Raw genomic sequence first — 17,662 nt, 5'->3', positions numbered from 1 at the left:
ATGGAATCAACCCTTCATCCAAGGTGGCGTCCAACCCCAAACCCAGCACTTCCCATCGAAAAAGGACTCTGGCTCCAGGAACCCTTGGCACTGCCATTCCCCAGTGCCGAAGACCTCTTCTGATGCGAGTGCCCAGCACTGCTCCCATTCACCAGTGCTCCACAAGAAGATGACGGATAGAGGGAGGTCTCCCACTAAAGTAGTCGAGTGAGCAGGCGCCAGCGGGGTGTGTCCCACATCAGCACACCCTGTTCTGGCTATGACTCTGCTGGCATCATTGACTCTGGCCTCATGGGTAGGTACGTCGAGTCAGGTTCTTGTCGACTCCCCAGGGTGGGTGTGTCTGGAGGAGGACATAGACCTCCCTTCCCCACCGAACACCTAGAAGGCGGCTAGGGACCTTATCACAATGATGGCACAGTCCCCTGTACGGGGTGCCCTCAAGAGGCAATCCGACGATACGGCACTGCTCTCCTGTGCCTCGGTACCGCTCCCCGCACTGTCTTTGTCTGCACTGCCCTGGTTGCTGAGGTTGAACTGTTCAAGGAACTCAGAGGCAGAGTCATACGGCTCTAAGGAGAACTGGCACCATTCCCAGCAGCGCCCAAAGCAGGAAGAAGGGCAACTTCTACTCGTGATGTCCTGGCCTCCACAATAGCAGGCGCCGGCCGGCACAATGGCCTTTCTGGACATTATGGGCTTACTACCAAGCCCAAGGGCCAGGGTCCAGATCCCTTTTGGAGGCGCAGGTCTCTCCATCAGTGACTTTGGTGGCTCAGGAAACCTCCGTGAGGGCAGGAGATGGGCACGCAGGTTGGCACTGAGACCGATGCGGGTCCCTGCACCAAGACTGGTACTGAGGTGGGCACGGACCTGGGAACCAGCACCACCCCTAGCACCGCACAAGGTGTCTTGACACAGGAGGATTCCTGCGAACCAGAGGGGCAGGAAGACCTGTTGCCCTCGCCAACATCATCCTCATCCTCCCCAGTTGAAGCGGTGGAGGGCACTTCCACCACACTGCCTGCCAGGGATAGTAGTACACACCAGGAGCTGCTCAGAAGGGTGGCTCAAAACCCCTACGTGCAGGCGGAGGAGGTCTCAGAAGAGACGGACCCTATGGTGGACATTCTGGTCCCTGAAGGCCCTTTGAGTGTGGCTTTGCCCCTCATTAAAGCTATCCAGAACACCACTAAGGTGCTATGGCAAACACTCACCTCTCTTTCCCCCCCCGTCACAGTGAAAGTGGTAGAGTGGAAATGTTTTGTGCCATCCAAGGGGTATGAGAATCTGTTTACCCATCCTCAAGTGGGTATTCTGGTGGTGGACACGGCCAACCAGAAAGAGAGATAGGAATAGCCGGGGCCGACTTCTAAGCCTAAAGAGCCGAAGAAGCTGGATCTCTTTAGCCTAGCCAACCAGCAGGCAGTCCTGATCTGCTATTGCTACACATTGTCCTGGAACACATTGTCCAAGTTCCAGGAATTGCTACTGGCAGAATCCCACTCTGAATTTGCGGCTGATCTGGAGGAGGGCAAAGTAGTCTCGAAGGCCTCCTTACAAGCCTCCCTGGACTCGGTGGACGCAGCTCATGGCTTCAAGTCTTGGTACTTCCGGCTGAAGTCCAAAACACCGTCCAGGACTTGTCTTTTGACTGTTCAGGACTCTTTTCAGAGCAAACAGACAGTAGGCTCCACAGCCTGAAGGACTCGTAGGCAACCCTTAAGTCCCTGCAGCTGCATATGCCACCTTCCCCTCCATCACCCCCCGAGCAAGCGGCGCAGGAGTAAGAGAAGGCGGCCCTCTCAGTTCTCCTCTGGTCAGGACCAGGGTGCGGCAAAGCAGTTCTCAGCCTCTAAGCCTAACTTTTGGAGGGACACCCAGGGGTGACGCACCAGATCAAATCCCGGATCCTTTTCTTCCCTTTGTGAATCATCTATTCCATTTCTACCGTGCCTGGGCTCAAATAACCTCAGATTGATGGGTCTTGAGCATGGTAGAATGGGGATATTCTCTCCAATTATGTTTTCTTCTGCATTCCCACCCTCCCTCCCCATCCCTCTTACAAGCATCTTCTAGTTAGTTCCTACAGCTTGGGGTGGTAGAGGAGGTGCCTCTGGAGTTCAGGAGCAAGGGGTTCTACTCCTGTTATCTCCTAATCACCAAGGCTAAGGATGGGCTCAGGCCTATTTTAGACCTACAAAACCTAAACAGATTGATGAAGAAGTTAAAGTTTTGCATGGTCTCCCTGGCTTCCATCATTCTCTCCCTGGATCTAGGGGAGTGGTACGCTGCCCTCGACTTGAAGAATGTGTACTTTCATGTGTCCATAATGCTGTTCCACAGATGGTTCCTTCGATTCGTGGTCAGCAATACCCACTATCAGTTCATGGTCCTCCTCCGGCCTCTCAGCAGCCCCTCAGGTGTTCACCAAGTGCATGGCAGGCATGGCAGCCTTCCTACACAAGTGACAAGTACAAGTATTTCTGTACCTAGATAACTGGCTAATCAAGGGCTACTCCTGGGCCAGGTGGAGGACCACTTGAACCTGAAGCGGATGACGTTCCACAGGCTCAGCCTCATTCTGAACATGGCAAATTCAACTAGAACCCCCACGCAAAGGATAGAATTCATCAGAGCCCTTCTGGACTCCAGTCAGGCCAGAGCATTCCTCCCGGAATCTTGCTTCCTCGCCATGAGTGCCATCAGAGAGGATCTCAGAAGATTTCCCACCATTACGGTGAGGAATTGCCTGAGACTACTCAGGCATACGGCTGCTTGCCCATATGTGGTACAGCATGCCAGATCTACGGTTCCGTCCCCTTTAGGTTTGGCTAGCCTGGGTATACCGACCAAACTGAGACCACCTAGACAGACTGGTCACACTCACTACTCAGGTCCTCGAGTCCCTCCACTGGTGGCTCAACCCGCAAGCCTGGTGCTCCATTTGAGCCTCTAGCAACATGCTCTCTCCTTTACTTTTCTTGGAACGTGGCATGCCTAGTGGCTATAACGTCAGCCAGGAGGGTGTCTGAGCTCAAGGTCCTGATGTCCAAGCCACTTTACACTGTGTTTTATAAAGACAAGGTGCAGTTGTGGCCTCACTCAGCTTTCTTCCCAAAGGTGGTTTCGCAATTTAACGCGAATCAGGACATTTTTCTTCCAGTGTTCTTCCCTAAGCCACATGCTAATAACTGGGAATGGGTGCTCCATTCCCTGGATGTCAGATGACTTAGATTTTTATATCAAGTGGACAAAGCCATCTTAGAAATTGACACAGCTCTTTATTGCAATGGCTGAGCAGATGAAGGGGCTCCCGGTGTTGTCCCAAAGAATCTCTTCATGGGTAACAGCCTGTATCAGGGAATGCTACAACCTAGCAAAGATACCGGCCCCGGCATTAACTGTGCACTCCATAAGAGTGCGAGCTTTGTTTGCAGCGTTCCTGGTCCAAGTGCCTATTCAGGATATCTGCAGGGTGGTGACGTGGTCGTCTATTTGCATCTTTATGTCACACTATGCCATCACACAGCAAGCTAGAGAAATGCTGCATTTGACAGTCTAAGACTTGGTGAACTCTGACCCTTCCTCCTGGTGACTACTTTGGAGTCATTTACTTGGAAGTGATGTGAGCAATCACTCGAAGAAGAAAAAAACGTTACCTACCTTTTGTAACTGTTGTTCTTTGAGATATGTTGCTCATGTCCATTCCAAGAGCCACCTGCTTCCCCTCCCTCAGAGTATCTGGCAAGAAGGAACTGAAGAGGCGGTGGGTTGGCAGGGACCTATATAGACCACCATGGAGGTGCGATTTCAGGGAGCTCCAGAGCCGACCCGACGGATACCGCTAGGAGAAAAACCTTCTGGTGACTATGCACATTGTGCGCGCACACCTACTTGGAATGACATGAGCAACACATCTCAAAGAACAACAGTACAAAAGGTAGGTAACCATTTTCCAATGGTTAATTACCTTCACTGTTTTAAAACTTTATGCCATATTTCTAGTCTAAATTGAATATCTTCAACTTCCAGCCATTGGTTCTTGTTATACCTTTGTTATCTCCTAGATTGTGTTTGTTTTCTTCCAGGACACTGATAATCTCAAAGAATGTAAGGGCCAAGAGCCAATCCTTGCAGGGCCCCATCAGAACCACACTCAGTGATGATTCCCCATTAACATTAAGACATGTCAGTTAGCCAGTTTTCAATCCATTTTGTCTGTGTCATGTCAATTTTGTGTTGTTTTTAATCAAAATGTGCATTATCAAGTCAAATGCCTTTCAGAAGTCATAGGTATATTACATCAACACTACATTTTCTTCATTTAGAAAATATATAACTTTTATGGAGCAAAAATGTTCAGTAATGTTGTCAGAGAGCTTTAGCAGATCTAGCCTATCAAGTGAAAAGAATCTCGTATTTTACCACTTTCTAAAACCTAGGTCAGCTACAACCACATAGATGAGCAGCATCCCCAGTTGTGTACATCCTGTTAATAATTACCTCTACCCCAATATGGAGAGCAGTGAGTTTTTCCACTTAAAAGATTCATTGCGTTTTATTTCCACTGCTGTGGTGGTACTACTAATAATCAGCACATTATACATGAATCAGAAGTTAAACACATCTTTTTTTAAGATGTTCAAACAGTTTCCCAGGGTGGGCAGAATTAAATATAGTTGAAAATATTAAACAAAATCTCTACACCAATCTGTAAAGTCAAGAAAGTATCCCAGCATGGGGAAACTCCCATGTACAGAGTATATCAAGGATATGACTGCAGGAGACATTTCTCAGTTGATGGAACAAGTTCCCCAGGTGCTTATTTGCTGACCAGTGGAAAAGCTGGAGCAATGAGTTTAGGTTGTAAGCTGTTTGGGGCGGGGAGCATATAGCACAATGGAGTCCGGGTCCATGACTTAGGGCTCCTAGGCACTACAATGATATAAATAATAATTAAACTGAGGGCCAAACTGGCTCCTGGCATTCCTAAAGATCAGTAGCGTTGCCCCCACTGCCTCATGTACTCTGAACACATCTTGACCAGAGCCAGGGATTGAGACCTTTCATTGTAATACTAATAAAATACATGTTGGTTTTACTTATTTCTTTTGAGTATTATCTTGCTGTAGTCCTGTGGTAGAACATCTTACATCTGAGTACTTTGCATACGAATCACAGTGGTATCTAGGCACTTCATACATAAGTAGTGTGCAAAATTCTGCTCAGAGTTGCAATTTTGCTCCATTGCTACAAAGGAGATCCTCAGGGTTATACCAATGTAATAGCAGAACGTGGTCCCTGAATATGTCTGTATATAGCTGACATTCTTCATTATGTAACTTAATCTGTTCTGTATTGTATTTGCTTTGATTTAATAAATGTGTTGACAGCATAAAAACAATTCCTGAACAGTGGAACTAATCATGTTAATGTAAATTACCAAAAAAAATCATTAGGCGGTTTAAGAGTTTTTCACCTGAAGATCATAGATTCAAATCCATCACAATTCATTAGTTTCCCAAAGTTATCTGATGGCTGCTGTGAAGAATGTGAAACAAATAATTGGTCTACATCCATTTCTTAATGAATGTACAGCTACACTTCAAAGGTGACATCACACTTGGCCTTAATTTAAATCTTTATTAGCAGAGACTGAATTTACTTCTTACCACAGAAGTGATACCTCCAAAACAGCACAGAGGTACACTGGCAGAGATCTGCTATGCTCATGTTATAGTATTCCGCCGTGGAGAAGTAGAGATCTATTGTCAGCACAAGTAAATATTTGCCCTTGTCATTTTTTAACTTGGATGGCTTCCTTTCTTCACTGTCTCTCCCCTGCCTCACCAGCACCATTCACACTTACTTAACTAACTACTGCTTAATGTATCAGGTAAATTGGGCAAACCTTACCTCCAATACTACCTTATATTTCATGTAGATCATATCTATTGTAGTTTAAATGAAACATCAAAATAATGTAAATGCGTGGACTAACAATGAAGTGGTTATAGCTTATTGAAAGTGACTAGTTAACTGCCTGAATTCTTGAAACATTTTCTGCTTGCAGTAGCCAGACTAGTGATGTTAGCAGGCAGCAATTGCAACACGACTTATTTGAAGAAGGAATAAAGCAGATTAGAAAGATTTGCCATTTACTGAATAAAAACAGTAATTCCTTCTATTCATTTAGAAATAAATATGAGCAAGTTATGTATTAAAAATAAAGGTGTGCTAGCTGTAATTGCAAGTTGTAGTCCTGTGGAAGTGTGGTGGACTGTTTGTTCAAGATGAAACATTGCGTAATGGAGGATGCAAATCACTGTTGTCCTGTCACTATACGATAGTCTCTCTCTTCTTAAACTTTCTTTTATTTCCTAAGATATCTTCCCTGACACAACATACTTAAGAAAGGCAGTGTTAGGTAATGTCTCTGAGTGTTATAGCTAATTCCTTTTGGAATAGGACATAACAGCCTGTTAGCAAAAGTAGAGCCATTTATAGCAGGAGTTCTCAACCTTTTTCTCTGTGAGGCCTACCTACCTACCTCGACATGCTATAAAAACTCTAGGGCCTGCTGGGGGGGGGGACGGGACCTTGAGGCAGGGGCCTTGAGCATAGGTGTAGTTTGATTTCTATTGGGGGGGCAGGGGCCAGTAGGGCTCAAGCCATCTCCGCATGGCGGGGTGCAGGGAGGGAGCAGCACTTTCACCCCCAACTCACCTCAGCAGGCCACCCAGCCTGTCTGGGTTGGGGGGCGGGGGCGTGCAACCAAAAATTATAACTCAGAGGTGGAGGACTTAGCTCAAAAAGTTTGAAAACAGCTTAGGGTGCAGGGAGGTGGTAGTTAGGGGCTGTGCACAATCAGGATGGTAGCTGAGGGTGCATGGGGGTATCTGGGGCTGTGTGCAGGCAGGGGGTAGCTGAGGGTGCAGGGAGCGGGTAGCTAGGGGCTGTGCACAGTTAGGATGGTAGCTGAGGGTGCACGGAGGAGTGTAGCTGAGGCTGTGTGCGGGCAGGGGTGTAGCTCAGGGTGCAGGGAGAGAGGTACTGGGGGCTGTATGCAACCTGGGGGTAGCTCAGGGTGCTGGGAGAGGAGCATAGGGGCTGTGTTCTGGTACAACTCCCCTGTGGTCCCTTTTCCTGGGGCTTATTTTTGGAACACAAATCTGGAGTATTTAAATAGAGTTTTTGATTGATTTTTGATGTGTGTGAAAATATGTCAGTGGAAATACATTCCCCATGTTAGTGGCAGTACCATGATTGATTTTCTTTTGTTAATTGTTTAATATTGTGAAATGTATATAGGATTTTATCATCTTATGGTTGTATTGCTGTCTTTTTTCCCTGCATCAAATGCAATAGAATATTTTTTAGTAGTTTTGGAAAAAATTAAATACCAAGTTTAGAGAGAGTCAATAAGAGAATTTATTTTTAGCTTTCTTGAGTCCTTCCTGGAAAAATAATTCCTCAAGAGAGAATATTATCTTATTTTCCCTGGGCCTTTTTGTGCCTCTCTTCTTCATTTGAGAAGGCTTACCTTGCTGAACAATACTGTAGAGGACAATGTTCAATTGATAGTTGAATATTTTTTAAAAAGCCACCCTGTTTACACTTGGTAAGTTATTTTTTTAAGCAGAAGATACCCCGTTTATCTATTATCAAGCAGGCAGAAGCTGCGTATCCTAACTTACATTGCATTATAGCTTTGGTTCCACTTGGGACACCTAGTAACCCAAGTATGTGGATTTTCTATTCATGTTAGTTGGATGACTATACAGAATATTTTTACGTCTGTTATTACACGTAAAAGCTGCTAAGCTTGACTTTCTTTCTGTTTTCTAGGTCAGAAGACGTGTCTCCATTTACATGGTATCTTTCCTTATCTCTATGTGCCATATGATGGTTATGGGAAGCAGTCAGAACGCTATCTTCGTCAGGTGGCATTCAGCATTGACCGAGCACTCAATGTGGCTTTAGGCAATCCATCTTCTACTGTTCAACATGTGTTCAAAGTGTCATTAGTATCTGGAATGTAAGTATAACTTACATTATGTTATTGTTAGTTTTGTTTGTATAGATGGGTCAGCATACCTGTTTGGCATTGGGAGGTCCACTGCCTCAGTTTGTCCTTGAACTCACCAATAACTACACATGCTTATATGCATCTAACACCACCCCTTCTTGGGGTCTGGTTTATTAAAATAACATAACTGTGGTAAAATAACAATTTAATGTCAACATACAGTAGAACCTCTTAGTTACAACACCTGAGGAATGGAAGTTATTTGTAACTCTAAAAGGTTCATAACTGAAAAAAATGTTATGGTTCTTTCAAAAATTTACCACTGAACATGGACTAAATACAGCTGCTTTCCCTTTATTTTTTAGTACTTTATGTTTAACACAGTACAGTACTGTATTTGCTGCCTTTAACCATCTTAATTTAAGTGAAACAAGCACAAAAGTTTCCTTACCTTGTCAAAAAAAATTAAAATGTTCTCTTATTTAGTAGTTTGTTTAACACAGTATTGTACTGTATTTGCATTTTTAAAATCTCTTCTGCTGCATGATTGCGTACTTTCGGTTCCAAATGAGGTGTGTGGTTGACTAGTCAGTTCGTAACTCTGATGTTCATAACTCTAAGGTTCTACTGTAAATAAAAGCCAGTATTTTCCAAACTCTACAGTTCCTTCAACCACTTGCTGGTTTCTGTAGTTTCTTACCAAAACTTAGGTTCTGCTACTTGGTGTTTCCTGAAGAAAACTTCTTCCTCTTAGGTCTCCTGCTTTTTTGTTGAGCCCTGCAAATCTGCAGATATCTACGTTTTATCCGTTGACCGTGTTTGTGGATCATGGATGGATGCAGATCCAAATTTTATATCTAGAGCCCTGCAAATCTGGATATCTGCAGAGCATGTTTGCGGATAGCAGATCGGATGCAGATACAAGTTTTGTGTCCATTCAGGACTCTGTTTTTTGTTGTTGTTGTTGTTTTGTCCTTTATGTCAGGTTGCTACAGCCAGGCCTTTCCACCCGGTTGGTATGGAGAGCCCCTTCCCACATCCCCTCTTACAATGTGTCTCTTGCAGGGGCAATCCTGCAGGTTTCTCCCCTTCAGACTGCACAGGCTCCCTCTTATAGGAAATATCACTCTATTGTCTTGTGGTGCTTGGTCACCAGACACTCTGTATGGTCCAAGCCTTGAAACAGGTCCCTGGGACATGCACATATGGCCCAGGACAACACTGTTTGTTTGCATACTTCTTATTTAGTACACGTTTTTGCTGTTCCAAGAATTGTTTGGATTATTATTACCAGATGTTAACACTTAAGGATTCTCTTATTCACTACTTATTTGACTCACATAACCGGGGATTGAAAAATTTACTCATCCATGATGAACAAGAAGCTTTTCTGGATGAACATACGTGATTATACAAAACAATTCATGCAAAATCTGTTTCCATCTAGAAAAAAGGGTGACATTTTTAAAAGTGTTTAACACTGACCTAACCAGCCAGTAGGGTGCACTTTTGGATATCCCTAGTTCATAGCAATTATACTTATCAAGATAACCTTGCGAGAGTGAACTATTGCAATGGTTCCTTCTGAAGACTGCAAACAGTGCCTATGTTACTGCTTGGAGTTTATATAGGCTGCAGCAGAACTAAATCTGATCACTGTATTATTGGCTTCCACTGTTGCTGTGAGAAACTTGAGCAGCAGTGAAACTATTAATCTGATCCTTTCCTATCTCTGGTTTCTTGTAAAAGATATGATTAGCAGAAGAAGAGAAGCACTGGAGATATTCACTGGAGAGGAGGAACCAAAATTGAAAACTAAGCAGAGTAACCTAGTGAAGACAACCCTTCTGTCTTCATCGTCCTCCTCCTCCATCCTGCAACACAGCCATAAAGCTGCAGGGATAGAGTAACAGATCCCATGTCTCTCTCTTCAGCAGCTTGGCAGCTCTTTTGCATTCAGAACCTGACTTGAAGTTACAGCAAATGGTGGATGTTTTAGGCGCTGAGAGCTCTGTAATTTTACCTTCTCGAATCTAAGCCCTGCAGATGCTTTTGCATGCCTTCCTTGCTGTAGGAAGGACAATTAAGATAAATATTTACTCCCTAAGTTTCAAAATGTGGAAGAGACAAGCAGGCAGAATTAGAGTTAAAGGAAGGATAATCTTTGAGCACTACTGATTGCCTGTCTGACATGAAGAACAATCCACTAGTTCTTTGAATATGTGTTACTGTGGATCTCATTCTAGGGAGTGGATGCACCTCATGTGCCTGAGACCAGATTTTTTGAATAGTGATGTCCATTGGGGCCATACATGTATCCTGTGTCTCTTTGTGTTCACATAAAAGGACATAAAGGATTGGGTAGCCACAACCCACACTCAGTTCCCTTTTACTACCTGTGGTGAGATGGAACCTAGCTAGTGTCCGACCCACTGGACTTTAGCTCGGACTAAACTTCTCAAGAAACCTTCTTAAAATCTTCTGAGATATTTCAGATTGACTTTCATTCTTTTATTTACTTGTCAAGCCAAAAGTTACTTGCAGACCCTTCTGTACAAAAATCCTCCCCCAGTACAGAAATTTAAAAACCCACAGGAAAACCTTGTCTGTCCTGCAGTGGACTGATCCCACTGAAAGATGGGCACAGAACATATTCTGCTTGGGAGAGTCTGACATCCCAGAGGGATGTGAGGCTGAAATTCCATCTGCAGGAACAATCTATGAGAGTTAGTGTTGGATCTAGTATGGGGGAAGGAGCTCAGCAAGGAGCTCTGTGTCCTCCTATAAAGAGGGATACAGAAAAACTTTGGGAGACAAGTTGGTATGTCTAAGTATGACATGGAGACGAGTAGAAAGGAGCAGACTGCTGCACAGCAGGCTGTTCTGGTACTAGAAGTACCTCCCAGTAATTTTGACTCCATCACCAATAACACAGACTCAGAGTGCTATGGAGGAGTGTTAGGTACCGAGATATGCAGCACCATTGACACAGTCCTCTGTACTGATAGAGCTTTACCAATTGGTGCCACCCATGATTCAGGTGGACTCCTCTTCACCATCCCCAGGACATACCTTTTTGCTGGAATATCTCTACAGACCTCAACCATAGGTACACCAGGACTAGTATTGATCTATCCAACAATTCACCAGTCCTCCATAACCATACAGAATGCCATAATGACACTACTGGAGTTATTGAGGCCTACCTTCCCGGGCCTCTAGGATGTGGTCCCCACCATCTCAGAAGAGAAGGAGGTCTCCTTCTCTCTATGGCTTTGCTAGCAAAATCTCAGTTACCAGGATACAAAGAGGAAGGAAATTCAGAATTGAATGACTCTTCTCACTGCCCAAAGACGACGACTCCTCGTCCCCAGATGAGGCAATAGCTTTGGCACCAATACCGGCACTGTACAATTTCAAAGACTTCCAGGATCTCTTGGTGCATATCACAGATACCCTGGAGACTGAGACTTCAGTCACCTCTGTGAAGTCTCACAAGCTGTTTGATATTTTGTTGGCCATTGGTCCAGCTGGAATTGCTCTTCTCATAAATGAAGGCCTCCTAGATCTGGCAAAAGTCTTGTGGCAAATGCCAGCCACTAAAACGTGAATTCCCTATAACATAGTACCACCTGGAGGTTCAAGAACCATTACACGCACCCCAACCTTGGCTCCCTTGAGTGTCCAAGAGAAGTCAAGGCCCACCAAAAACACACTTAGGGACAAGGGTCCCAAATGGATAGATCTTTTTGGAAGAAAGTCAAACACGCTGGCCTTGCTCTAGTGGAGCTAGCTCCCAGACATTGCTGGCCAATATGATTTGTTAACATGAGATAGCATGACACCGTTCCTGGCTTAGCGCTCTCACAAAATCAGATGGGAGCTGAAAGTGTTATAAAAGAAAGCCAACTTGTGACCAAGACAGTTCTACAGGCAGTAATAAATGTCTTTGACACTGTGGCCAGGTCTATGATCATTGTGGTGACCATGCATGGCTTCAAGCCTCGAGTATCAGTCCCAACTAACAAGCCACAATTAAGGACTTTATTTTGGAGGGCTTGGAGCTGCTCATTGAACTGACTGATAGCATCCTATATGTACTGAAAGATTCCCAGCCTTACACTCACTGAGAATTTGCCCTCCCCCATCCTATCAAAAGGTGTACCACCTTCAATCTTGCATCAGCAGAGACCACATACCCCATCTTACCCCAGGCAGATGGAGTATCAGGCCAGGAAACACCCATGGTAGAACAAGTGGCATCAACCCTCCTTGCCTTTGGCCCCACGTTTTGCAGTGATGCTCCATCAGAAAATTTGATGAAACAGTCAAAGCCTATACAGGAACCAGTCCACAGAGAATGACTTTTGGAAGCTGCTTTGCCCCATACCACCAGGTGTGGTCTGCTGTAACAGCAGGCATATAGGTTCTGGAGATCATCACCTGTGGCTACCACATATGCACTCCTTTTCACTGTCCCTTTTCAGGGACCCCTCTAACAAGAGTCTATTAAAAACAGAAATGGCCTTATTGCTTTGTCTAGGAGCCAGAGAGGAAGTTCCCCAGGAATATTGGGAAAGAGGCTTCTACTGCAGTGTTTCCTTATTCCAAAGACTAAAAGAAGTCTTCATCCTACTCTAGACCTGAGAAGATTCAACACATATGTATGCATTGTCTCAAGTTCAGAGTGGTAATGCTTGCCTCCATCATCCCATCACTCCAAGCTCAAGACTGGCTCACGGCTCTAGATTTGCAAGAGGTGTGCTTCCACTTCGCCACATCCAGCTCACAAGAAGTGCCGAAGATTCAAATTGGGTCCCAGCCATTATCAATAGAGTGTTCTACCCTTTGAACTTCCTACAAAACTGAAAATGTTTACCAAGTGTCTGGCCATAGCGTGCAAAGGAAACAAGGAATCCATATTTACTTTACCTAGACAACTGGCTGATCAGAGGCAAGTTCCAGGATGAGACCAAAGCAGCTCTGGATCGCTTCCTCTACCTGGTCTCCCAGTTGAAACTCCTGTGAACCAAGAAGTTGTGTCTTGTACTGCACAGACAGTAAAATTCATGGCTCAACTAGTCTGGCAAAAGGTTTCCAGTTTCTTCAGTTGATAGCATACAAGTAGTGGACAAGATTGACAACAACTGTATGTATATGTCAGGGGCCCCGTGGCCTGGGCAGTATGATCACATGCACATATATGACACTGCTTGACAGACTTTGCCTATGGCCTCTGCAGTGCTGACTTAGAAAGTCTGTTGTCCATCCAGACATCTTGTGAGCAAACAAATCATGATCCTGCCTCATGTCCTGTTGGAACACGGGTGGTGGTTTTATTCAATGAATATAAGAAAAGGAAAACCCTTCTTGGTCCCTTCTCAGCAGTGATGCTAGTCACAGCCACATCTGGGACAGGATGGGATGCCCACTTGAATCACTTTTATAGGCAAGGTTTGTGGTCTTAGGATGATCTAAAACTGCATGAACATCTTGGAGCTGAGAACCATCACACTGGCTTGCATGGCTTTCCTACCTGTCCTTCGAAATGCCATGGTGTAGATTCTGATAGGCAACATGTTGGCGACATACTACAGAAACAAGCAGATAATCATTTGATCATCACCCCCATCCCTTTTTTTAAAGGCAATCAGCTTCTGGGAATGTTTCCAGCATGGAATGACTCAGGTAGCTCTGCATCTGCTAGGGATCAGCACAAACCTGGTAGACTTCCTGAGCAAGAATATGGTAACCAGCCACAAATGCAGAAATCCATTCTAGACCTAATATTTCACCAATTGGGAACTCCCATCATTAGACCTCTTTGCCATGTGGGACAACATCAAGTGCAAGGACTTTTCCTCTAGAGGAAGTGTGAGTGTCCTTCATTTCTTCTTCCCTGGTTTTGAGGATTCTTGTATACCTGAGCACCAATTCCCCTGATCTCCAGGATTATACCCAAGATCAAAAAGGACAAAGTTATGGTAATTGAGCTAGTCCCTACTGCCCAAGACAATTTTAGCTGACCCTGGCTGACCCCAAGTCTCTCCCATTCAGTCAGGCACATCTGCCCCTCTTCCCCATGTGTCCTCGCAGCCCCCCTGTTCCCATGTGGTCCTGAACCCCTTCTCCCCCTTGTTCCCATGTGGCACTGCAGCTCCTCTCCCATTCAGCCTCTGGCTCAGTGCTATCATCCCACTAGCTTCTGAACCCTTGCCCCCATCCTGTTCCCCCCACTAACCCTTCTGAACCCAAGACTGTAACCTCTACAGCAGCTCTGTGTGCCCCACTCTATCTGTCCTAACCTGGCTCCACAGACAGGGTGCTATGATCAACGCTGCTGGCTGTTTTGATACCTCAGTGGCCTTTGGTGGGTGAAAGATAGAACTGCAGCACTTCTTGGGCAGAATGTATTTTCCACAGGAAAAAACAAAATCTGCACCAGACATGAATTCTGCGCATGCACAGAGTTGCAGAATTCACCCAGGAGTAACATCTGTTATTCTGGCAGAGTCTGGTGCTGTTTGAGTTGAAATGTCCTGGTCCGTGGGGAGCTTGCTTCTGATGATGAGGTCGGCAGGTTGCTTTTAGACCAGAAGAGGTGGTTTAGAAAAGAATTCTTTCAGGAGTGGTCCCCATATGGGTTCCAGTGTGAGGTGGTAGGTGACAACTAAAGGTGTGTGGTTGGTGGGCTTTTTTTTTATTATTTTTTGTATTGAGCCATGTTCTCTTTTCATGCTATGGTCTACTACTCTGAAATGTTCTTGTTTGGCGAAGGCAGTCTAAAGTATGTTGAGGTGTGTATTCCAGACTTTCTCCTTGAAGCATATTCTGTAATATCTGAGAGCCTGGCTGTAGATAACAGATTTCTTGCTCTGTCTGGGGCAGTTACTGCATTCAGTCTGTAGATCTGTCGGTTTCTTATATATAGTTGTCTGTAGAATTCCATTGTTGAAGCTGATCATGGTGTCCAGGAAGTTGATGCTGTTGTGAGAGTGTTCTAGCAAGGCTTTGAAGGATGGATGGTGGTTGTTGAAGTTGTGGTAGAAATGGATGAGGTAGGTTAGGTCATCTGTCCAGAGGATGAAAATATCAATATATCTCAGGTATATCATTGGTTTTGTGGTGTATTTTTCTAGAGATTCTTCCTCAAGGTGTCCCTTGAAGAGCTTGGCATATTGGGGAGCTATCCGTGTTCCGATGGCTGTTCACATTGTTTGGACAAAGTGTTTGTTGTTAAATGTAAAGTTGTATGTGAGAAGATTAAATGTATGAGTTTGAAGATGTGTTTGGGATGGATATCTGTATGTTGTCCACTGACTTGAAGATGTTCAAGGCAGGTTGTGATGCTGTCATGGTGAGGGATGTTGGTGGATAGGGAGATGATATCCATGGTGGCAAGGATGGTGTTCTGAGGAAAGTTGTTAATGTTGCAGAGTTTCTGGAAGAAGTCAGTTGTGTTTTTGAAGAAACTGGCCCTTTTGTGTTGTGGATGGTTTCTATGAGTCCTAATATTCCTTCAGTAACATTTAATTACATGATCACATACAAGTTCTTCCATAGGATCCCTGCCTTATTCCATGCACTTGATAGAGGTGTTCACTGAAAGAGCAGCTATTGTAGATTTTGGGTTTTTTTTATTGTTCAGTGTGTAGTCCAAGTTATTACCCTACAGTTTTCACACCCTGCTCAGAAAACAGAATTATTAGGCTATGTCTACACTGCACACTAAGCCTGGGCTCTGACTCAGGTTTGAGCTCAAGTTGCTCTTGTGTCCTTGCACAAATCAGTCTGACTTGGGTCAGAAAGCACTCAGGAACTGGGTGGAGAGAGTCAGAGCCCAAGCCCTGTCATTTTGAGTGTAGCTCAAGCCACAAACTCAAGTCAGAAGGTCTGCGTAATGCAGTATGGACAGGTTAGGCAGGGTCCAGCTATTGTAAGCCCTGGTTTACAGTGCAGTGTGGATGCTCAGGTGACTGCGTCAAACATTAATAATTTATTTGCACAACCCCGCTGTGAGATGATGCGATATTATCCCCATTTTACAGATGGGAAACAGAGAGGCACAGAGCGTTTAAGGTCAAAAGTGTCCTCTAAGTTTGGGTACCCAATTTGAGATGCCTAGGGTCTGCTTTTTCAGCATATTTAACATTATGTAGCACTTACAGCTGAATGTGTACAAAGCAATTGTTGTCACCATCACAACATACAGCAGTGAGACATGGCATTTACCAAGAAAGATACGCAAAAGCTGAATGCATTTCATCACACGTCTGAGAAGAATATTGGCAATAACATAGAGATAGGAAAATGAATGAAGAAGTCAGAAAAATTACTAGACAAGGTACCCTCTCAAAAATAATCTACAAAAGAAGACATCGGGCTGGGACATGTGCTGAGAATGGAAAAAGAACACTTGCCAAATGCCACTCTTGAATGGAAGCCAGAAAACGCAAGAAAGAGAGGAAGATCGCGAATAAAATGGAAGTGGATAGTTCTGAACAACATCAAGCACCTCAACATGAAATAGGAAGATTTGGAGAGAAGGGCAGTTAGCAGGCAAGATGGCAAATGTGGGTAGCCCAATGTGCAGCAAAGCACAGGATGGACTAAGGCAGGGGTAGGCAACCTATGGCACGCGTGCTGAAGAGGGCATGCGAGCTGATTTTCAGTGGCACTCACACTGCCCCGGTCCTGGCCACCAGTCCAGGGGACTCTGCATTTTAATTTAATTTTAAATGAAGCTTCTTAAACATTTTTAAAATCTTATTTACTTTATGTGCAACAGTAGTTTAGTTACATATTATAGACTTATAGAAAGAAATATTCAAAAATGTTAAAATGTATTACTGGCACACGAATCCTTAAATTAGAGTGAATAAATGAAGACTCGGCACAGCACTTCCGAAAGGTTGCCGACCGCTGGACTAAGGTCTAAGATAAGCACTTACAGCTTTGTTGACTTAAGTTGAAGTTGTGAGTGCTGAGGACTCCTGCAAATCAGGCCCCAGAGTCGTAAGTTGGGTGCCCAGAAAATGAGGAATACACAGTTAGTGACCACTTACAAAGTTGTGACTTGCCTAGCATCACAAGAACTGTAATAGAGGCAGGAGTAGAATCCAGTTTTTCCATGGTGGCATTCAACTTCCTTAACCAGTAGACCATTCTTTCTCTTCCAGCAGTCCCCTGCCTCATTCACTGCACACCTTTCCCAATTTCTACAACAAATGAGGCAGGGGTCCTGCAGACAGCAACCTCCTCTACACATCTCTAATTCATCCTCCGAGCATGATCTGTTCTGTGCACTGAACGAGACAGTAGTACCGTAGAGAAAAATAGAATGTGATTGTGCAACTAAAACTGTGTCACAATGCATACACACAATAGGGCCAAATAAAGAGTGCACAGGTAACCTTAATTCAGGCATTTCCTAACTTCTAAGTGCTTTGCTTTGCAATTTTAATACTCTTTTAATGTTATATGTAATATTCTAGGTTTTAATAAAGGAAACTGAAAGATCCATCACGTGGCATCATGTTGACATGCACATGGGTCATGAACAGGATTGGAACCTTTAGAACCACCCCACAGACCTCTGCCACTTGAGCTAACAGAGTAACAGACAGAAGT

At 44.5% G+C, this 17,662-nt stretch overlaps 1 protein-coding gene across 1 annotated transcript in view; it reads left to right on the top strand.

Moving 5' to 3' along the window:
- The window catches only part of REV3L (REV3 like, DNA directed polymerase zeta catalytic subunit), a 249,830-nt gene that overhangs the window by 113,810 nt on the left and 118,358 nt on the right, over positions 1–17,662 (top strand). Inside the window, exon 2 of the mRNA XM_030556132.1 lies at positions 7,852–8,041. Within this exon, the coding sequence (XP_030411992.1) occupies positions 7,852–8,041 (190 nt within the window). The remainder of the gene's footprint in view (positions 1–7,851; positions 8,042–17,662) is intronic.

This window comes from Gopherus evgoodei, chromosome 3, assembly GCF_007399415.2.
Source record: "Gopherus evgoodei ecotype Sinaloan lineage chromosome 3, rGopEvg1_v1.p, whole genome shotgun sequence".
NCBI lineage: Eukaryota > Metazoa > Chordata > Testudines > Testudinidae > Gopherus > Gopherus evgoodei.
The sequence above is the reverse complement of the archived record's forward strand: the minus strand, read 5'-3'. Positions and strand labels throughout refer to the sequence as shown.